This window comes from Artibeus jamaicensis, unplaced genomic scaffold (genome assembly GCF_021234435.1).
Source record: "Artibeus jamaicensis isolate MK-2021 breed Jamaican fruit bat unplaced genomic scaffold, CSHL_Jam_final contig_1015, whole genome shotgun sequence".
Classification (NCBI taxonomy): domain Eukaryota; kingdom Metazoa; phylum Chordata; class Mammalia; order Chiroptera; family Phyllostomidae; genus Artibeus; species Artibeus jamaicensis.
Window position 1 is genome coordinate 15,026,543 of NW_026521194.1, and position 23,539 is coordinate 15,050,081.

General features: G+C 40.7%; 1 protein-coding gene across 4 annotated transcripts in view; it reads left to right on the plus strand.

The window, feature by feature from the left end:
• The first annotated feature begins 289 nt into the window (after positions 1 to 289).
• Positions 290 to 23,539, plus strand: part of LANCL1 (LanC like glutathione S-transferase 1) — a 36,542-nt gene continuing 13,292 nt past the window's right edge. The window contains exons 1-4 of one of the 4 annotated variants that reach the window (XM_037165931.2): positions 290 to 346; positions 654 to 750; positions 3,965 to 4,082; positions 19,490 to 19,697. In XM_037165931.2, coding sequence (XP_037021826.1) covers positions 670 to 750; positions 3,965 to 4,082; positions 19,490 to 19,697 — 407 coding nt within the window. In that variant the 5' untranslated portion in view covers positions 290 to 346; positions 654 to 669. The other 3 variants (XM_037165929.2, XM_037165932.2, XM_037165930.2) reach the window with 3 other exon arrangements.

Genomic DNA, 23,539 nt, shown 5'->3' on the forward strand with positions numbered 1-23,539 from the left:
GTTTATTTCTCAACGTAATCTTTTGCCTTCTCCAGATTTAAAAAAAAAAATTGTAATTCTTATGAATTATCTGGACTTGTGTTAGTTTTTGTAAAAATAAAAAGAATTAAAAGAGAACAAATTTATAAAATATTGGGCACATTTGCACAATATATTAAGATAGGTCCCCAGTCTGGCTACCTAGAAATTAAATCATCCCGTATTATCCTTTAGAAATCACACTCCTGTCTCTTTAAAGAACAAGAGAAGGGGGCGGGCCTCCAGAGTGAGGAGGGTTCTCATTGGTCCGCCTGGGAGGAAGTGAGCGGTGACCGCAGCGTTTCTGTTGTCATCTGGAGGCTGTAGGGTGAGAGGACGAGGCGGGGCTGGTCATCTGGACACTTTGCGGGCAGTTGCTTCAAATCTCGGGAGTGGGGACGGTTCAAAACGGGTCCGCTTCATCGCGGTGGGTTTGGGCCCCTGGCAGCCTTTTCGCGGAGGCGCCACACCCTAGCGGCGGGGCCGACGTGGGCTTGGCGCCCCCTCGCACCGCGGAGACCCGGCCGTGGCCCAGGGGCTGGCGAGAAAGCGTCGCCAGGGCTGCAGTCGCCGCCCACAGAGCCGGGCCGGGGTCCCTGTCTCACCCCCGGTTCTCTCTTCCCCGTGTTCTGCAGGCTCGCTTCCGGCATCATGGCTCAAAGGGCCTTCCCGAATCCTTATGCCGATTATAACAAATCCCTGGCCGAAGGCTACTTTGATCCTGCCGGGAGGGTGAGTTTGGGATACACCTGCCTGAATCCCTTCTTCCGACCCCCAGTTGTTTGGAAAAAGCTCAATTTTGCTCAAAAGAGATGAGCACCCCTTTTTAAAACTACTTAACTCGATGGTAACTATATAAAATATATTTTAAATATATAAAATACATGCTGAAATATAGAATTTGAGCTTTAACATGTAGGCTACAAGGAATCATTGTTCATTGGTCATTGAAATAACCTAATTCATTGATACTTTATAAAAATAGGCGGATGCAGTTTACTACGTAATTTTGCATTTTTGATCTTTTGGTTCCTTTTTAAAGAGAGGTGAAAATCCTGACGGTATTTCACATGTGCCCTGTTCATTGCCTCGTGATTGTACACAAGTATAGGCCGGGTGCTGATGAGAGTAAACGAGTGTGTGGGTAAGACACTTTTGAACTAAAAGTGCTGAGAAGTGTGGGACATAGGCCTGGAATTCTTTGTGCCTCTTCCACGCCCTGCAGGACTTCTCCACAGCTGAGAAACCTAGTAAACTGTTTGCACCTCACAAACTACTGTGCGGAAGAGAAGCTGCTATGATTTACCAGGGGCCCATCTTTTTCATGTCTCTTTGGGGGAAGATAACTGTTAAAAGAGAAAAGAGTTCTTTCTATGAATACTTAGTTGAGAAATCCTTAGACTCAGTGAGATTGGGTAAGTGACCTCTTTAAGTGCACACACATTGTTATGAGGTTATTTTTTTCTAAACTCCTGTGTCATAATGAAAAGCATTTCGCACTTGATGTAATGGCCTTCAATTTTTCATATCTGTCAAGGTAACTTGTTCTGCCTAGCTCTGCAGATCCTGAAGCCAGAGTGTTTTGTCTTGTCTTGTTGGAGGAAGACATGCTGTTTCATGATAACTTGGCAAACAGAACACTTGAGGATGTATCCTAACAACAGAAGCCTTCAGGAAAATGTAGCTCACTATTTAGGCTATTTATAAATTAAATACATTTTCACAAAGTTAACTCTATTTCTAAGGGAGAAAAAAAAGATACTGGTAAATTTATACTCCAGCCCCCAAATAACAGTGATTTATTGCTTAACACATGCTTTTTGAACATATCCCTGAAAGAAACAAGCATACAAGTTCTAAAATTGTTTAACATTAAACACTAAGGATGAGACCATGGAGATCTGTCCTTAGTTTATCAACATACACATTTTAATAAGGAATTGATCTGTTTTCTGTCATTTATTAAAAGGGGGGATGTTTTTTAAGAGACTTCAAATATCACTAGAGTTTGAACAATTTTGTGGTCTGCCACAAGCAATCAATATTCTCAGGCAGATCGCCTTTATTAAGTGCAGTTATCGCACCAAAGAGAAAGTAACTTCCCTTCCTGAGGCTGTCTCATTATTCTTGGTCTCTTAAAGTAAGGCTAAGCAAGACAATAAATTTTCCTTGATCTAGTCATGGAAGATGACATGTTCTCATGTAGATGCACTCTTCTATCTAGTTGAGATTTATAGATCTGTTATATTAAAGTATATTTTATCTTACTAAGTGTATTTCCAAGACTTGAAATCTTAACCTCGTGGCAGAAATTGTTAAATAACAGGAGTAAGTCCTTCAAACAGTGTGGTTTCTTCTTCAGAGTGTGAAATAAGGGATCATAGGGGTGCCGGAGATGCCTCAGAATAAATAATGCACATGTGGTTGATAGTCTCATTTGCCTTATCAGAGATGCTCTTCACAAGTAAAACTTACTGTCTTTTTTTCTTAATCCTCTCCTGAGGGTATGTTTATTGATTAGAGACAGAGAGAGACGTGAGAAACATTGATTGGTTGCCTCCCATACACGCCCCAATTGGGGATCAAACCTGCAGCTGTTAGTGTGCAGGACAATGCTGCAACCCACTAAGCCACTTGGCAAAGGCATAAAATTTAATATCTTTTATTGTTATTAATCTATACTGTCTTCTTACCTTTTTCAATATTAAGATAACCTTTTTTAAAAAATGAGATGATGATGCTAACAGATAGTAGTTAGTTTTTGCAGTCCTTATGTGCCGAAGTAAAGTGTACCCGAGTGAATTCCCCAATATTGTTTTGAAATTTTACTGCTGTGTGAAATTTCCCAAGTCTGGGAATCACAGCAGACATCTTCTGATTTGTGGTTAATTTAATAAAGTGATTTTTATTATAATAAAACATTGGTCCAGTTCATCATTGGTAGTCTATTTTAGTTTTTTAAAAAATTTTATGTAAAACATTGATGTTATGACAAAAATACAGTGGATCCTTGAACAGTGCAAGGGATGGGGGTTGCGGACCTCGCCAGTGGTGAAAAATCCAAGCAGGACCACAGTCGGCTCTCCGCATACTCGATTCCTGAGTTGACCCTTGCACAACCCAGGTCGGAGCTTCGCAGTCAAGTGAAAAACACACATAAATGTGGACCGGCACAGTTCCAACCTGTGTTGCTCAAGGGTCAACTCTGTTTCCTGCCTTGAATAGTAGTACTTTTAAGTTTTGTTACTTTGTTGTTGTTGTTAAGAATAAAATACGGTAAGTCCTAACTGTAACTTTAAGTTAGGACTTTAAGCAAAGTTAGCAAAACAACATATAACAAAATCAGTTTTACCACGGGTTGATTGATATAAACACCAGTTAAAGTCGTATGGCATAATTCTGTTCACAGAAACATCAAACTTCTAAGTCAAGACTGAAAACACTTCTAATGTTAAACCCTGAAGTAAATGTCAGCTATAGACACATTTAAGAAAGATTCATAGAAATAAGTCTGGTCATTCTTCTCCAGCCCACTTAATGGGGGGCAGGGGCAGGGTGATGGGAGCCTGTCCTGCCAGCTCAGGGGCACTCACTCACACACGCACACATCCACACCCCACTGGGGACAATTTAGATGCCAGTATCACTCACATGCACATCTTTGGGGTGTGGGAAGAAACTGGCATCTCCAGAGAAAGCCCACAGACATGGGGAGAATGTGCAAAATCCACAGACAGTGGACCTGGTGGGAATCGTTTTTTTTCTTCATCAACTTATAACAAAACAACATTTAACAATGGTGTTAGTGAGGAGTTGCCGTAATTGTCATATCTCCTAGGCAGAAAAATGTGGCCTTCAGTGGAAATAAACTCTTTTTGACAGCCCATATCTAAGAGGTCAAGTGGCTCTTACATTTTGATGTCTCTTTTCCTCTTCGTATCTGCAGCTGACTCCTGAGTTCTCACAACGTTTGAACAATAAGATTCGAGAGCTTCTGCAGCAAATGGAGAGAGGACTGAAGTCCGCAGACCCTCGTGATGGCACCGCTTACACTGGCTGGGCAGGTACGAAGTGCTGACCAGGCGCTGGCATCAGCACTGGAGAAGGGGGCCACGCATTGCCTTTCTAGAGCAGTCTGACTCAGTACCGTTACATACTTCCTGCATCTGCATGTGAGTATTGCTGTGCTCTCAGCCTAGCCTTGGTGTCTCCTGGATCTTTTACAGTGCTCTGAATTTAGGGCAGAGTAGGCATATTCACGAAATTTATGACTGACAGAGATTTAGATGGCTGCTGTACTCGGGAGGAGAAAAACTGATGTTCCCCATTACATAGTTAATGTAGAGATTAAATTTCAGTGGGAAGAGTTCCACAATAGAGGTGAAATAGAGGTAAAGAGAATTTACCCAAAGGAAATGAAACACATCCAGAAGCGTTTTTCATAAAAATTACCATGTCATCAGGGAACCATACAGAATGGGAAGATATGGACTCCATGAACTGATCTTTTCATATCATCATTGCTGGTGGACTTAACATTCATTGTTTTGCCCATCGTTGAGAGGTTGGAGAAAATTTGGGAAGTAGTAGAACCTAGGTGTCAAAAAGGTAAGCCAGAGAAATCAAAGCAGGAAAGTTGAAGAACTGCACTTCGTTTACCAATGTGCGGAAACGAAGAAACTTTACATAATCTTGAAGAAAGCACAGATAGAGACTCGGTGTTTCCCAACTACTCTGAAAACTAGACAAGTAGGAAAAGGTTTTCAGCTGAGGAATTTGAATTTGATTTGAAGGCAGCGTGCTTGTCCTAAGAATGCAGTTCCTGAGCCTCACAGCAGGGACTCGGGTTCGGGAGGTCTGCAGCGGGCCCACGGTCATCTTTGCACTGGACTTTGAGAGCAGGAATTCCTAACAGCAGTCTCTTAGCAGGCCTCTTCTGGTAATGGCAAGTGAGTCTGTCTGTCCTCATGAGCCCAGGAATGCAGTTGAAATCAGGGAAAGTTACAGTCTCTCAGGGACACTTAAAGTCAGTATTTTATAAAATAAGAGGAATGGATGATCCCATTCTCTTATAGTTTATTTAGCTTTATGATTTTTGCTGATTTTAGCAACTTAACAAATGTTAAGATGAGAATAAAATAAAAGTATTTTGCTTCAAAATGAAGGTTATAACAACGTTTGTCACTTCATTGGGTGACATGTGACAGGTGTTCCTGGCATGCTGTAATTGGTAGATTAATCTCATTAATAAACATGACTGTTTATTTAAAATTATGAGGATTTAAATGAAACAGAACTACAATGCATAGTTATCTTTAGCTTCCCTCTTGATTTTGACTTTGTAATGAGGCACAGACTTATAGATCTTTTCTTAATACATTTCAAATTTCTATTATTTTGTTATTCCTGCCCCGTCCCCAAAAAAAGAAAAGAGAGAGAGAGACTGAAGCAGACATCTAGGTGTAATCTACTTCCGATCACAGAGAGGAGGAGCTGAACCTCTAACTGACCTGTTTGCATAAGCTTGTGTTATTACATAGTCATAAGTTGCCTTGCTTTAGCTAGAAAAGGAGTGGGGGCTGATTCCAAGTTGGAATTAGTAGTTCGACAGTGTCAGGAAAAGCCATCAGTCCTGCCCCTTTATTGCCAGGGCTAGTTGACAAACAAAAAGTTAAATTTCTCTTGGAAATAGAAATTTTCCTCCAAAATAAAATGAAAGTTTCTTTAAAATTTCTTGGCAGTGTGAGGTTTCTGGCATGATCTACTTTGAATTGTCAATATCCTTCAGCTTTTTGTCCTTAAGTATCTGAGATACTCCTCTCTGGCTCCTGGAAGGAGCTTACATGGCAAGTGTCTAAGGCAAATTGGCGTACTAAGCAAGTTCAGGATTTCTTCAGTTGCTGGCTGTTTTGTGATACAGCACAAAATCTTCTAGATAAATTTGCTAGTGGTTTTTGATAAAGGTTCCCTCTGTCTCCTAACTGAGCTCTGTTAAAGAGCCGTCATTCACCATAAATGGACCGTCTTTGCCAGTGTTCTGGTAAGTAGAGTACCCTCCTTTGCTGGTGCTCAGGCAGTCCGAACAGCATACAACTCTGAGACACATAAGATCCTACAGCTGATTTGGCCACAGAAGGTCACAATGTCCATACCTCCCATTATTTTGTATCATACCAAGTATTCACAACTGCAATTTTAATATGAAAAGTACATACACAGATGTCTTCACTCAGTGAAAATACTCAGTGCGCATCAGAGCAGGATTTATGGGATATGAGCAGATTTGTTGCTTTGTGTGTGCCCCATGTTATCTTTCAGAAATTGATACTTTCTATAAAATTTTTATAACACAGGGATTATAGTTCATTAACTTTGTCCTGCTCTAAATTTAGGGTCATATTTTGATAAATATTAATTTATTTTTGCTCTTGTTGCTAACTTGTCCAAAATTGTTGCTTTGGGAAATTCTAATTCATTGTAGAAGCCTCCAAAACTTTCTTTCTTTCTTTAGTGTTGACATTTACTGAGCATTTGTTGTCAGTTTACAATGAAAGTTTTTCAGGTTGTATTATTCATTACATAGTGTGTATGAGAAATCTTCATGAAATTACAGTTAGTTAAAACTTTTAGATTACTGTCCTGGTATTATGTTAAGTTTCATTCCCCTGTACAAACATATCAATACTTAATTCTGATCCAGATAGGATTCAGATTTGGAGTAGAAATAGGTTCCACCACATATACCCAGAAGAATCAAAATTGCAGTGCCTTAAATAAAATGGAAGTTTATTTTTCCCTCATGTCAAAGAAGGCCAGAGAGGCATTCCGGGGTTAATGATAGTGGGCTCAGATGTCAGCTGAAACCCAGTCTCCTTTCTTCCTGCTCCATAATCCCTCAGCCACTGGCTCTCTACCTTCTGGGCAGGTATCTGCTGAAGATCCACCATTCCACAAGCTTTTCAGGCTGCAGGAAGGCAAAAGAAGCAAAGAAGGCATTTCTTTCCTTAAGAAAGACTTCCTGAAAGTGCCGCTCAACATTTTGGTTCTACTTACTTTGCATTGGCTGGAACCCATTCAGTAGCCACACCTGTTAGCCAGGAAGGAGGGTAAATGGACTCTGTTAGCCGGGGTTCTGTCGGTAAGGGAAAGGCGAGGGTGCATTGTGGGATGAGAACTAGCAACTAGCAATCTGCTGTAGTCCTGTATGACAAGAACAATGATGCTTATTTCTATTCCTGTGTTTGCACAGGGATTTGGGCAGTGACCCTCAATTTCTTCACATTTTCGGAATTTTTATCTGTAAAATATTTTGAAATTTGCTAAGCAATATCTTGCCTGCTCTTTTTAGGGAGACTCAGATTTTGATCCAGGACACCTTTATTCGTTTTCTTTTTTTTTTAATTTCAGTAAGTAACAGTCTTTTCATAAAGCCAGCCATAGAAAGGAGGCACTGTGGGAATGCCAAGCATAAATAGTCTTTCTCCAGCCGAGTCTAACAGATCTAGAAAGAGTGCAATTGATTCTTAACTTAGCCGTGTGAAATGTCAGTGTTCTCTCAACTTGATGAAAGTCGCCTGCCTTCTTTTTCCACCTCCTCTCAAACTCTCATGTGCTTGTCATGGAGTCATAAAGTCCTTAATTTGTGGGTGCCATGGACCAGCCCATGTAAAGCCCACACTCATGTGTCTGTTCTGCTTCATGATTCTAAAGAAAGATACAAAACTAGGCTGTCCTACTTTATAACGCTCATTCACACTGTGCCTAGATGTGCCTGAGTTGTTTACTTGATCCTGAAAATGAAGTTTTTTCAATGCTACATATGGACTCACTACTGAAACACTGGGCTCCTATCCATTTTTCTGTCTTTTCAGTGAAATCTGAGGCTAGTAATGACAGGGTACTTACTAGAATTTCTGCCATAGCACCTCTGTATTTTATGAGCTTCAGGAAACACTATGTGTATAATGCTTTATTAGTAAGGGTAATATGTACTGGTTTAAATAGAAATTTTAAAGAAGCAAACATTGCTTTAGGAAGTATTTTACATTCACTTCATAAACTATTTTACAACTGAAATATCTTACCTGGATTTCCTTGGGAGCCTTCCAAAAAAAAAGCCTTAGATGGGCCCAGGCTGGCCACAGCGCACAGTCTCCTCCACAGGTGTGAGCTCAGCAGTGCAGGGCCACTTGGGAGTGAGGTCTGTGGGTCTCCTGTTAGGGGGCAGGGGAGAAGGGGTGGGAAGAATGGGCACACAACTCAGTGTCTGCCCGAGTCTCTGACAGGCCCTGGGTTCGTCTGAATTCCCTTAAGTTCCCCAAGACGGAGCACATCAGGGCCAAACCTGGGTGTAGCCAGCAGATTTTTCTGCAGGGCAGGAGCTTAGTCAGATAGGTACTCCGGGAGTGAGAAGGATGAGGTTAGTGACTCCCCTAGGCTGGTGCTGTAGGGCTAGGAGTGCTAGGACCAGGGAGGATGGCCTCTCTGCCCAGTGTGGGTTAGAGACTCAGTACAGGGTCTGTGGCAGCTGCCCCTTCAGTTCTCCGTATGACTCCAGTTTGCTCAGAGTCATCTTTCCTCCACCAGAGCCCCAGGTAAATAGCTGAAACTAGATTTTGTATGCTGGCTCTTTAAGAGGGCAGGGGTTGGGGGCGGTCTCCCAGCTGGTTTTCACAGTCAGATGTTATGCAGGCTGCTCTTCCTGGCTCTGGTGCTCTGGGTTGGAGAGCCCAGCGGGGGCTGAGACCCCTCACTCGTCAGCAGAGACCTTTGTAGTTGAGATATCCCTCCAGATTCCCCACCGCCCCATGTGAGTGCAGAGGCAGCCCTTTCTGTCTCTCCACCCTTCGTACCAGTCTCTCTGTGGCTTCCTCTGTGGATCCTTGGTTATGAGACTTCTGTTCAGCTAGGCTTCAGTTGCTTATTCAGGATGATGGGTCTATAATTTAGTTGTAATTCCCATGTGGCACTGGGGGGAGGTGAGTGTAGCTTCCACCTACTCTGCAGCCTTCTTACATCCCAGCATCGGGTTTTAATGGGATTCAGGTTTCATTCCCACTGAGCCTACATATTTACACCTGTGGGTTCACAGCGTGCACCTGTATTCCTGATTTTTACCCTTTCTAATTTACAGCAGAGGGTAAAATGCCTTGACTCTAGGAAAAAGGAGGGAAGAATTTTTTTTAAACTTCAAAACTGTCTCATACTCGCAAACGACTCAGTTATTACCTAAATCCCTCTGGTATGTCTCACGCTTCTCCAGGAATGAAGTGGTGTGAAAAATCAATTTTTCAGGCCGTAATTCACAGTTAACAAATGATTACTATACATTAATGTACAAAACAAGAATTCATTACTTAAATAATAAAATACAATGAGTAAATTTTGGTTTCCAAAGGAATGAGGATCACCAGTATGCAGTTTTGTGATTATTTGACTGTCGAAGAGCAAAAATAAAGATTAAAACACAATTCTTGTTAATAAAATGTTACTAGGATTAACATTTGAATGGCAGGAGCCAGAGGGTGTGTGCACGTAAGCCAATAACTAATGTTACTGCCAGCTACTGGTCTAAGCCCTTTGCATTAATTACCGTATTTTTTGGACTATAAGACGCAACCCGCCTCCACTGACCCCCCACTTGGGACGAATAATGGCTGTTAATGCTGCTGTTGAGTTCTGTTTTACATTTACATTGGTGAAATATTGTTATTTATGTTACTAAATATTTTACCACATTTTTTTGCTTCAAACTTTTTTTTTGCCTATTTTCCTCCTCCAAAACCTAGGCGTGTCTTATGGTATGAAAAATATAGGTAACTAAGTCTCAGAAGAACTCCATGACTCCAGAACTCTATTCATACCCTCATTTCACAGATGAGAAAAGTGAAGCAAAGAGAGGCTGGCTGAGTATCTTCACAAAGCTAATAAGTGACAGAGTTAGGATTCAACCCAACCAGCCTGGCTGTGGACTACCAGCTCTTCACTGAGATGCAGAGAGATAGAATGGGAATGGAAATGGGAATGAGTGTGTGTCGTGTGTCCACTTCTACACTAGGGCTTGCACCATAATGCAGGGAAGAGCCCCACGTAAGCTCTCAGGTGGAGTGAGTAACGGCAGCAGCCACAACACGGTGGTGACACTGCAGTGTTTGCAGCTAGAAAAATGAAGTCTCCAGCATTGTTCCGTTGCAAGTGTTCTCTCCCCTCATCCTGAATTAACATATCAGTGTGGTTTCAGGAGAGAGAATTGACTGGGCCAACACAAACGCTTTTCCTTATAATCACTTGTGTTTGAAAAGCTTATTAAGGTTCTTCTTGTGTGAAATATCACCCATGTTCGAAATTAGTCAGTAGCTCTGCAGCTGTTAATAAGGGGTATTTGAAATAAACAGCTTCGGTTCTTTTCACTGAGATCCCTCTTTAAAGAATGAGCGCATTGAGGTGGAGTGCAGCATGATACAGACACACATGTGCCACCAATACGCACTGAGTGGTTTGCGTTTAGCCTTAATCCCTTTCTCGTAGATTTGCAAGAGTTCTTTACAGTATGTGCTCCTTGTTTGGGATGCAGAGTAAGCATTCAGGTTCTCTGGGTAGCCTGTCAAGAACTGTTCTATATGTCTGTGCCCACAGCAGCAGACAGTGCAGAAAAATAGCAGGCAAGGAGGGACCTGAAGGTCATACCTAATGGCCAGCCAGTGCCTTAGAAAATGGAAAGCATAAACCACTGGTGAGGAATTGTTATTATAAAGGATTAAATGAGCAGATAAAGTATCCTTGTGTTAGAAATAAGCATTGAGTAGAAGAGATTGCTTCCCTTGCAGATAACATGGTAGAAAGGTTAAGTACACCCAGGGGATGGCTGATATGACTAGTGGCTTTGAGAGAGCATGAGGGAAAGTGTTAGTCCTCATTTAATTTCATTTTCCCCCACTCTTAACTATGATGATTCCTAAGGGAAATGATGATTAACTCGAACTTTGAGGGAAAAAAATACACACAGGACTCAAGAGGTTTTAGCTCTAAAAGACATGACCCAATCCTCTATAACCAACTCGCAACGTTAATGAGGCTAAGATGGGCATATAGTTCGTCTTTTCAAGTATTAAATAACATTTTAAATGAGAGGGTATGCAGCATAATCCCTAGAGTAATATTAACTTGCGCTCTAACTGTAAGTCATTAAAGTGTTTCAGGATGCTGTTCCTCTGATCTGCCAAATATAGAGCCTTAGAGCTACAGCTTTAGCGTGCATGTCTTTGTTTCTGCTGATTCCAGACTTACATGAAAGGAATCGCTCCGGCCAGGTGTTTTTTCTTTGCAATTTGATCTCCTTATTAAGTAACTCTTTGTCAGAGCCGGCATTTCAATATCTAATGTGAGCCCTAAACAAGTGTCCTTCACCTTCATGAGAAGCACCTTTGCCTCGCAGCTGGAGCTGGTAGGGTAAGCAGAAGGAAGCCAGGGCGTGGATCTACACCGAGTTCATTAGAGCCCTTCCCAGTGACCACTGGATAGGTGAATGCACCAAGAGTGTCACCTGCTTTCTTCTGCCTGTGCTTTATATGGTGTTGATGTCACTGTATGATAGGTAACCTTAAATTGCTAAGACACAGGGCTGAAACAACTATAAGGTTTAGATGCCACCAGTGTGCTTGGGTGAGGCACAGAGAGCAGGATGAGTGGTTACAGGTAGATTAGAATAAATAGCAGGAAGGAAAGAAAGAAAACATATCTAGGCAATTTGATTTTTAAGACAACACCAAAGAGACAGGGGCTGTGTCTTGTCATTTTCTTTTCAGTAACTTCACCACTTAACACAATGCTTGGTCCGTGTTGGTGCTTAATAAATGAATGGATTCGTGGATGGATAGGTGTTGGATAGATGGATGATGGAGGATGTTCTACTATTACTGTTCTAGCTACCACCTATTCAAACTAAAAACAGTACCTTAAAACTAGGTGGTATGGGGAAGGGTAGGAGTTCAACTCGTTTCATATGTTAGTCAATCACATTGCTTCACCTTCAACCTCTGATGTAATAGAGAAATGAACTCAGAAATTAGATAAGGGCATATTATTTAGATTTGGATGTTAAGTGGGCTTCCTCCTTAGCCCCTGATTTGAACTTACTTCCCCAGACTCAGACAGAACACCTGGACAGCCCAAAGTATACCACCTAAGAAATAGGAGAGAGGAGAAGGCAGAGAGCCTGAGGACAGAGAAGACTTCGGAAAGTTCAAGAGTGAGGCCAGATAGCACACTTTTCCAACTTCCCCATCAAAGGAGCCAGTGAGAGAGGAGAGAGGCAGGAAATGGGAAGAGGGAGAGTATGGTCCCTCTATTTTCTGTCCCTTTGGATCAGGCATCAGAGATGAGACAAAGTGACACATTTGAGACTCATCTTGGGCATTTGGGGTTCGGTATCTGTTGAGTAGTTACTATGCGCTGAGGACTATTTTAATGATTAGCATGATTCACAGTAACTATGGAGTAGCTACTATTTCCATTTTACAGATGAAGATGCTTAGGCATAGAAAAGTTTAGTAAATGGGTTAAGATCACACAGCTGCTGAGGGCCAGAGCCAGGCTTCAGTCCCAGACAGTGATTCCTGAGCTTTTGCTCTTAATGGCTGCAGTGCTGAAGGACTTACCACTGGCATGGCCGTGCAGATAAAGGGCTGGGAGTGTTTCCTAGTTTGACAAGTATGAAGCAGTACTGCGGGGCACAGAGGGAAGGAGGAGGAAAGCATGATGTCTTCGTCGTCCTTTTTTTTTTAATCTCCCCTCCTGTTGAACAGTCAACTCGGGGAAAACATTCAGGAGAAAAGAAGACACGTCTTCAGAGTTCCCATTTGCCCTCTTCCACTCCTTTGTTTGGAGCAATATTATTAAGGCTGTGGAGTCCCAACTAGTTTGCTCCCAGATTACCTTTTCCCAAAGTACTAGAGTATTTGGAAAGCCAGCAGCTCACGGTGCCCAGCGTCAGTAAGGCAGCTGGGCGGATGTAGCAGTCAGTGCAGGGTGTACGTGCAGGCTCTGTGGAGAGCGCGGCGCACAGTAACTGCAGCGACTGGGCACGAGAGGCCTGCCCTAAACTCTCATTCTGTTGAAGAAATGGAAAGGCACACATTCAGTCACAAAACTGAGACAGTTACAAAATAACACATTAGAAAGTGTTACCTGGTACAGAAGTACATGATTGTATTAGATGGGGTTAATCAGAGGAGTCTTCACTTATATTTTCATAAATCTGAAAAGAAAAGCGTAGAAATTAAGGGACATATAAAATTTCAGCTAGTCAAGAGTGTATTTGAAACTTAGAACAGCCCGCTGCCCCTCCTTTAGGGAGCTCATGTCTCCATATCACTCAAACTGTTGTGACCCAGTCTTGGGTGTCAGCTGCACACCTCTGGTGACCCCAGTGTAGCACATGGTTGGAACGTGAATTTTCCTACCAGGGTCCGTGGAGAGAGTCCTTAAAAGCCCCTGACCTGTAAGGACACACTTACAGAATTCAGCTACCAGGGCAAAAATTTGTACATCAGTGTAGACTGATTGTAAATAACAAAATAATGTTAAGGAATTAGTCTCTGAAATGCAGAGTATGGAGAAGTGCTTTGAGAGGTTCATACATCTCCACGTACATTTGAGACACAGCAGGTCTTGATTGGTCAAGATGAATAGGACTAATGATTCCTCAGAAATTCAAAGGCTTAGTATTAATTACTTCTCAACAGCTGGCTATATTTATAGTACTACTGGGGTAAGTAGCTGAGTAAGGAAATTGCAAATTTAGAAGTGTCCCCAAGCAGTTCACCCTCCCTTTCTGGAGTAGTAGCTACAGGAGGAAACAGGGTAGAAAAATCTATGTCCATGCAGAAAGCCAGAATGGATTTCTGTTACAGCAGAATTTTATTTGGTCTTCACAGTATATATACTTTTTTTTTCTATCAAGCAGTCAACACTTCCAAAAGAAGAGACTTCTAGAGTGAACTGTAAGGCAGGGCCAGACTTCCTGGATGTCTTATGCAGAATATTACATCTGCTCTTGTGTTCAGAGCAGTGCAGTCCCTAGAACCTTTGGTGGTGATGCAGATGTTGCTTTGCTATTCATTACAGCAGCCACTAGCCATGTGTGGCTGCCAAGCATTTAAAATGTGGCTAGTGTGACTGAGAAACAGAAATTTAAATGTTTACTTTTAACAAACTTCAATATTGGACACCACAGTTCTGAGCAATCAAACAGACTCCAGGAACTGTGAAATCAAGATAATAAACATCTGGATTTTTTGTGGCCTCTCAGACCATAAGAAGATGATAAGCACAGTTTTTTTTGTTTTGTTTTAATCAAATGCAGCTCCCACTTGCATTGGATTAATGAGTTCCAGCTGCTTCTGAAATTGACCCCTTTGGTTAACACATTTTCCACATGTTTGGATGATATTTGTCCAATCTTTCATTCTTGAACTACAGACTCATATGTCCACCTGCTACCTTGACCTCCCTACTTGGATATCTAATGACTATCTCAAACCTGACATGTCTCTCTCTGGTTTGGCTCCTCTATGCCCCCTCCCCACCAGGCCCCATGTTAGACACTTACAGTGCTCACCCATAACTGGTGTCCCTTTCCATCTGTGCTCACGGAAGGGGTAGGACCCCCCCCCACATTGTAGTTAGGTGAAGCTACCTCTTCTGGACCAGGGGCTGCAGGTGGAAGTGGTGTATGTTACTTCCAAGCCAAAGCATGTACTTGCTGGTACAATGCCCTGCTGCACTCTGCATGTAGTCTGTGTCTGGAATCCATTTCCTGGGTAAATAGATAGACTTTCCTTAGAAAGTTTATGTTCAGCGTCATCTTGGAAGACCTAAACTAACACATATGGCCAAATTTATCTTTTAAAAGAAGATAAATGCTTTCGTTGATTATTACTTCTCTTTGTAAATTGACAGATTAGCATCAAATCTGAATTTCTGTGTCTGCTTTTTAATAATTTGAATCCCCAGGGAACCCAGCCTTGTTAACCAAGTCATCCCCTAGGCGGCTTCTCCGCACAGAGTTGCTCAGATAATTCCACTTGCAAGAGTGCTCTCTACACCTGCTCCATTGCAGTCTTTTCACCCGGGAAGCCCCCTTTCATTCTGCACCCCACCCATACCTCCTCCTTGTTGGGGGGATACTCTGCCAGCCTCTGTGCACCTCTCTTCACCAAGTCACCTTCCAAAGGTATGAATAACTAAAGAATTAACATGCTATTTGAAAACTTACTGACTTCATGTATTTGATTCTACAAGACACTCTATTGATTGGTTGTTACTGATGTTACTTTAATTTATCTTAAATTTATCTAGATTTATATAGAGGTGGGATCCCTATTACAACTTTTCTATACTCTGTTGAGAAATGAAGTAAGACTATCCAGAATAGGAATGGTCACTTGTTCCTGCAGGAGATTACTCATTACTTAACAGAATAAAAGATTTTCACATCTACTGACTTTAGGATTAACAGGACAATAATGGATTAGATTCTGCTTTATTCTCAGCATCTCTCTCTTCATATGGATTATTTTCTCTTTTAAAAATGTCAGTATACTTAAGATACATATGAGCAAATCTAACAAGACAGTGAAGTAGTTTTCATAGCATAATGACAGTAGATAGGGAGCAAACCAGCTAAGAAATAGAAGAATATTTAACTTATATCTTATATTAATGAAAATATCAAAATTCATCTAGATTCAAAAAAGGGGAGAAGAGGGGCTTTCATTTCTTAATAAAATAATTCTAAAATCTATAATGATTTATAGCATATTTTTATAGTTAAATGCATTTAAATTTAAACTTCATTTCAGCCATTTCTCGTCTAGAAGAAAAAGTGAAATGGTAGAAAAAGGAAACAAATCTTCATTATTCTACCTGTTGTTTACCAAACGAAAGAGAAGGAAATTTTATCTGCTACTCACGTTTAAGCCCAAGAATACTCTCGATTAACTAGTATGCATTGTGATGAAAAGAAAAAGAAAAACATCATCCTCTGTTGAGCCTCATGACCAGTTTTGATAGTGGTTATCCTAGAAGCCAGTAAAAGTGTTATTTTTCATTGTATTAAATTCCTTTAGAGAATAGGAGGCATGTTTGGGGCTGAGTTCATGAACAAATACGACTGTAGTCTTCCCTCCCAAGCCTGCTCCCTCCCGCCTAGCGGTGTTTTCCATCTCAGTGTCTGACACTGTTGCCCATCTGAAGTCAGCGTGGCATCTCCCTCTCGATCATTCCCCACCAGGTTCCACGGACTTTCCCTTCCAGACAGGCATCTTGCCAGTACGGCCTCACTTCACCTCCATCACAGCTACCCTGCCTCTCACTTGTACTCCTGAAGAAGCATCCTTCCACCTGCTCCTGCATCCTCTGTTCCACACACTTTTTTCCAAACCTTACAGTGAACTTTTCAAAACACAGATCTAATTCTGCTCTGCCAGTGCTTAAACTAGTGCTTCTCAAATAAAACCCCAAATCCTGAACTGGCTTACAGGTCCCTATTGATCTCTACTTTCTCCTTAACTCTCCAACTTCAAAAAAAGCTCTCTGCTTTAAGATTAGGCTTATCAGCAGTGGAGATACATCTAAATTAACAGTGGCTTTGACACAACAGAATTTCTTTCTTTTGTAAATATGCAGTCCAGGACAGCTTCACAGCCCTTCAGGATTTCAGTTTCTTTGATATTGAGGCTTTACTGTCCTATCACAGAGCTGCTACCTCATGGTCTAAGATGGCTACTTCAGCTACACCATCACATCTGCGTTCCAGCCAGGGGGAGAGAAATGGCAAGTTCTCTCCATTCAAGAACATTTTCTGAAGTTACCCTTATTACTCCCACTATGTTTCATTGGACCCACCATGTCTCATACGTCCCATACGTCTCATATGCAGCTGCAAAGATTTATGAGCAGCTCTGTACCTAGCTAAAATCCAGGGCATTATTGTTGAATGAAAAGAGGGATATGTTTGGGGGGACCATTTAGCAGTCTGTATTATAAGAGCTAAATCCTTTTCTCCCAGATCGTGAGTCATTTTAATTCGCTAGAAATATGGAGGTAGATACTAGAGGCAGTGGCTAAAATTATTGCAACTGCTTACCTCTGGGAGGCAGGAATGGAGTGGGGCGCAAGACTGCATATGTATATTAAGCCTTGCAGTATTTAATTTCCAGAAAGAACATATTATTTTGATAAAAATTACACTAGAAAATAGGTTTTTAAAGCCTAGACTGTGCTCGGGGCTGTGAGTATATATATGAGGACTGGATGAGTTTTCCCTGCAGAGCCCTGGAAGTCGTGTCTTTATTTCCCACCAGGTATCTGCCAGCTATCTCTCGGCCTTGGTATTTATGCAAAGGTGATGTTATTACACGCATGAATATTGTCAGAGGTGGGAAGATCATTAAGAATCATGTACAAGACATTTGGCCACAGGCAGGTCCTCTGTTTTTTCCTATTATTAAATTAGGGCACCTGGGGTATAAAATACTGATGAGGCATTAAATATCTTTACTTAGGTATTTTCCTGACCCAGACTAATTGGTAATCAGCTTGTTCAGGAACATTTTTCTAATTGGCAGCAGCACCTCTCACTTGAAACCCTTTTCATCCTGGGGTGTTTTGTGTCAGGAAGTTAGACACCATAGTTGTGACCTCCAGGAGGTTACTTAATCAAGACAAGCAGATGCTGAGGCCCACAGTGAGAAGGAAGGAAATAGAGCCTGAGGTTATGAAGTCCCAGAGGCTGGTGAGGTGATTCTCTGTTGATCAAAGAGAGTAAAACAAAATATCTGAATGAAATACCATGGGGCCTGAGAAATGATCACCTATTTTTGATGAGAAATACATCAAATCTTACAATTGCAAACTTTGATGGGTTCTGCTTGTTAAATATTTAAGCCAAGAGGAATTGTTGATAATGAAAGACAAAGGTCAGCAAAGGAAAGCAATCATTGGGCTTGCATTTAATCCCCTTTTCTCTTCTCAGATCTCAGTCATGCCATTATCTGGTGTTGGTGCTTACATAGCTTAATTAGGAAGTTCAGGCAGCGATGGGAATAGGAGGGCAAAGTGAGAGGGTAACAATTTAAACAGATTGCCTGCAGATGCCTGGTATGGATGAGATGAAGCCTGTTAAGGAACTAATCCTAAAAGAAGCTCTTGACATTGATCATTTGTGAAAAGGAGATTTTTTTTCTTACCCACATATGTAGCTTTGTACACTTAGTCTACAAACCTTAAGCATTGATTGGTACATCTGATCATCAGCTGGTAGAATTACTAACACCAAGCCACTTTGAAAGAGCAGACAGTGTTGTTACCTTCGGCAGGAAATGAAAATTTGGTCCTAATATACATGTGAAATTGAATTGTCCGTACCACAAAGCTTTGGAGATTACCTATGCAAAATGAGAAAACTATCTAAATTTAAAATTGTCCACAGTGCAATGAAAAGTAATTTTGCAGACTGCATTTTTACTGCATTGAAATTTGTGAAGAGATTGGCTCTATTAATTTAGACTTAAACAGAGGCTCTGTATCTTTTAAAAACGGTAAATGAGATGGAAAATGTACTTCAAGGAGAAAAATGAGCTTCTGGAAATGCTGCAGGCAGGCTCCCTGCACCCCCTCTGAGTCTGTCCTGAGGCCAGGCGGCTTTAGGGGGGAGGTCTAGGTACTGCGACAGGTGTTTGGAATAAGGACATGCAGACAACAGCCCAGTTAGGTGCCGCAGGCTTCATGAGTAGGGTAAGGAGCGGAATGAGTAAGGCCCAAAGCAGAAGTCATTGGCAGCTTTTACAGTGTAGTTCCTAAAGAACCCGGGTTCTCTACAGAGAGAGGAAAAAAAATTAAGGGGGAATTGAATTTATTTCCCTGCCTAGAATGATGCTAGAGTAGGGGATTTGATTACTCTACCTGCCTTCTCATGAAAAAAAAAATGAAAATCTATACAAGGAGTTAATTAAATGTTTCATTCTCTAGTCTTTAAGTTTCTTTAGCTCACAAGAACAAACATGTCTTGTTTATTATTAAGTAAATTATTATTTGTTACTTAAGTGTTTATTTGGAACCATAGTTTGTGACTTGTCATTCAACCATCAAAAAGATTACATTAACACAATAGCCAGAGTGCAACAAACATTAAAATAAACTTGGATTTAGAATTCTTAGAGGGTCTTAGACTTCCTGTTATTTAGAATTACTGATGATGAAGAAACTGAGAACCAGTAAAGTGTTTGCCTGTACCCGGTTCTTAGAGTGGCTAGTAAAACAGCTGAGTCCAGAACTGAGGTCATCTGAACTACCAGACAGTTTACACGTTTGTTACGATGTATCAAGTAACACTACTGGGTAGGCGCACACCAAAATAATACAGTAAACTGCCCTTTTCTCATTTTTACAATATTTTCCTCTTGCTTTTCAGGTATTGCTGTGCTTTACTTACATCTCTATGATGTGTTCGGGGACCCCGCCTACCTGCAGATGGCTCAAGGCTACGTAAAGCAAAGTCTGAACTGCTTGTCCAAGCGTTCCATCACCTTCCTCTGCGGAGATGCAGGCCCGCTGGCCGTGGCCGCTGTGGTGCATCACAAGATGAACAATGAGAAGCAGGCAGAGGATTGCATCACCCGGTAATCACGCTTCTCTTTGAGGATTTTTATCTACCTGTTATTATGCATTGATTCTGTGTGTGTTAGCAAAAGAACATTTTAGTGAATTTACTTTCCTCTCAGCAATAAATCTTGGTGCTGTCACTTAATCAATTCTCACATTATTCCTTTGTTGTAGTTAAGGCACAACCATTATAATCCTTATTTTATTGTAAGATATAAATGACACTGACACATTCCCAATCAAACATCAGTTTCAGTAACAAACATGAGATCAAAAGCCTAATTATATGATTACTAATCCAAGGTTCTATCCAAGATCAATACTCTGAAAAAAATGCAGCTCACTTGCTGTGGGGGGTTGAGAGAGGCCTCCTAAGGGTGTACAAACTGATGCAGGCCTTCTTTGTTTAAGAACAAATGATATGCAAAGCTAGCTTTTTGTTTTTAGTATAAATCAGGGCAGCCCACTGGTAGCTTGTGAATTGTGAAAAATTACCAAACTTTTGTATTAATAAATTGCAATTACTGCTTCACTAGGATTTAGCGAACACTCTCTCAGAATTCTGCTGAGAAACCTGGCTGCCACGCGGTTCTGTCTGCACGTTAGGTCCCCACTGAGTGTGCTGACACACCCGCAGTTACGTTGCCACGGCAGACGTTTGTTTTGTTTGTTTAGTGGACTTTACATTTTACAGTTTTCAGTTCCAGCGTAATTGAGAAGAGAGATACATAGATTCCCCTTATACCTTCTGTTCCCACACATGCACAGCCTCACCTTGTCAACACCCCTGACCAGGGTGGTGCACCGGTTACCGTTGATGAACCTACACTGAGACACCACAGTCACCCAACGTCCATAGTTTACATTACAGTTCACTCGTGGTGGTGTACATTCCATGGGTTGGACATATGTATAATAACATGTTTTCATCATGGCAGTATCATTCAGAATAATTTCGCTGTCCTAAAAATCCTTTGTGCTCTGCCTAGTCATCCCCCTTCCCTCCTGCCTAGTCATCCCCCTTCCCTCCTGCCTAGTCATCCCCCTTCCCTCCTGCCTAACTCCTGGCACCCACTGATTTTTCTACTGTCTCCATAATTTTGCATTTCCCAGGATATCATCCCAGGATAATCATGTGGTATCTGTAGTCCTTTCAGATCAGCTTCTTTCACTTAGTAGTGTGTACTACTAAGGTTCCCCTGTGTCTTTTCATGGCTTGATAGCTCATTTCGTTTTAGGGCTGAATAATGTTCCATTGTGTACCAGTTCATACATTCATTTACCTACTGAAGAGCATCTTGGTTGCTTTCAAGTTTCGGCAAATAGAAGCTGCTATAAACATCCATGTGCAGGTTTTTATGTGGGTGTAAGTTTCCAACTCCTTCAGAAATACGAAGAAGTATGATTGCTGAATTATATACTAATACGTTTAGTTTTGTTAAAAAAAAAAAAAAACCTGCCAAACTGTCTTCCAAAGAGGCTATACCATTTTGCACCTCCACCAGCAATGAATGAATGAAAGTTCCTACAGCTCCACATCCTTGCCAGCATCTGGTGTTGCCGGTGATCTGGAATTTGGGCATTCTAATAGGTGGGCAGTGGTAGCTTGTTTTAGTTTGTGTTTCTCTCTAATAGATGATGTGGAGCATCCTTTTATGTACTTATTTGCCATCTGTGTATCTTCTTTAATGAGGTGTCTGTTAAGGTGTTTTTGTCCACTTGAGTCCAGCGACATTTAACGTCCCTGAGTTGACCATGGTTTTTGAGTCCCACTATTTTTTCTCATAAATTACTCTTTGAGTAGTATTATCATTACTGATTTCATTGGTCAAGGATCCTTGGTTAATCGCCTTGTGTGATGTGTGTATCTCAACAACAGGCTTTTGCCCTGAATTTTTTAACTAGATTTTTCCTTCTTCAATTTTGTTATGAAAAATTTCAAACATAAAAAAGTTAAAAGAACAGTGAATGCCTGTATATCTATCACATAGGTTTTACTGTTAACATTTTACTGTACTTGCTTTATCACATATCCATCTATCCATTTCTCTATTCATTATTACCTAATCCTTTTGGGGAGATGCTTTTCAGAGTAAATTGCAAACATCATTTCACTTCCATCTTAATACTTGAATTTGTACATAATTTACTAGAGTACAGCATTTGGTTAGAGTTTTCTTTCTTTGATGTAAACATTATACATATTGAGCTGTTTAAGTTTTAAGTGTAAACTTACCGAGTTTTTATGATTACATATACCAGTGTGATCCAAACCCCTATCAAGATCTAGAATATTTTTCCAAACATTTTTTCTGCCCCATCTTCTGTCTTTTCCTTCTGAAATTTCAGTTTATACATATGTTGGGCCTTTCGATATTGTTCTACTGGTCTCTGAGACTGTTCTTTTTTCCATCTTTTTTGCCTGCTCTCTGTTCTTATGCTGATTAAGTAATGTTGGTGTTTTCTTGGTTCACTTTTTTAAAAGTGCCCTTTTTTGTTTTGTTTTGTCATGTTTTATTTTGTTTTGTATTCTATTCTGTTCTGTTATATCCATTCTGCTGTTAAGCCCATCCAGGGAATTTTTTGTTTTAGAAGTTGCAGTTTTTAGTTCTAGAATTTACATTTGGTTCCTTTTTTCCAATTGTGGTAAAATATATATAATATCAAATTGACTATATTAACCATTTTCAAGTCTACAGTTTAGTGGAATTAAGTACATGCATGATGTTATGCAACCATCACCACCATCTGTCTTCATAGCTCTTTTCATCTTGTAAACCTGCATCTGTACCCACGTGCCCCATCCCAGCCCCTGGCAGCCTCCCTTCTACATTCTGTCTCAATGATTTTTAACTACTCTGAGTATCTCAGTATCTCGTATAAGGGGACTCATTCAATATTTGTCTTTTTGGGACTGGCTTATTTCACTTAGCATGATCATCCATATCACAGAATATGCTGTAACTAGGTCTTTTAAGATACATACAGTTTGTGTTGTATGCAAAGAAGGAATAAGCCATACTCTTGTGGTTTGAGCACATGTATGTGAATTCTCCCTCCTCCCCCAATTTTTTCCCATACTGTAATATTTTCTTACTGCAACTAACTTTTTCCACCGGAAAATGTAACAAAAGAGGGGATGGAGGGGGATCCAAGGAGCCTGTGCTCTACCTGTACTGACGTGTGAATTGTACTAATTCATTCCCTGAATTGACGAATACTTCCGAATACCTTTTTTATACGTGCCCGTGATACATGTGTCCAAGGTAAGAAATTATCTAGTGCAACTTAAAAACAAAAAATGTAGTACTAGTATATTTTAGAGGAAAAAACTATGAACATTCCATCCCGGGACTGGGAAATATTTAATATAAAATCTGTCACAAACCTTGATCAAAATCACAAGTGAAACAAAACTGATTTCTCCCAAGGTTTAATTAACGTATGTATCCCTTTTATAGTAATGAACTTGAATGAAAACAGACAATACAAAATGTTTCATACCCATCTAAATTTGAAATACAGAAGCTACCTTTTTATTCGTTTCACAGAGCCAGTTTAACACCATTAGCCACATGTCTGCTTTATAGGTTCACAAGAAAGGCTCATTGAAGGAATCTTTAAGTATCATAAAATAAGTTGTAGTGGTCCCAGTATTTTATTTATAATGCCAGCCTTTGCATATATGCACAACCAAACAGTAGTAGTTTGCTATATGAAAAATGTCAATAGATGTTAATATTTGTTAACTACAAGTAGTGCATATTTAAACGGATTGGGGAAATTAATTAAACAAAAATAAATATTGTAACTTTACTGTCTGCCCAGGATCTTGAGAGTCTGAAGAGAAACTGCCTAC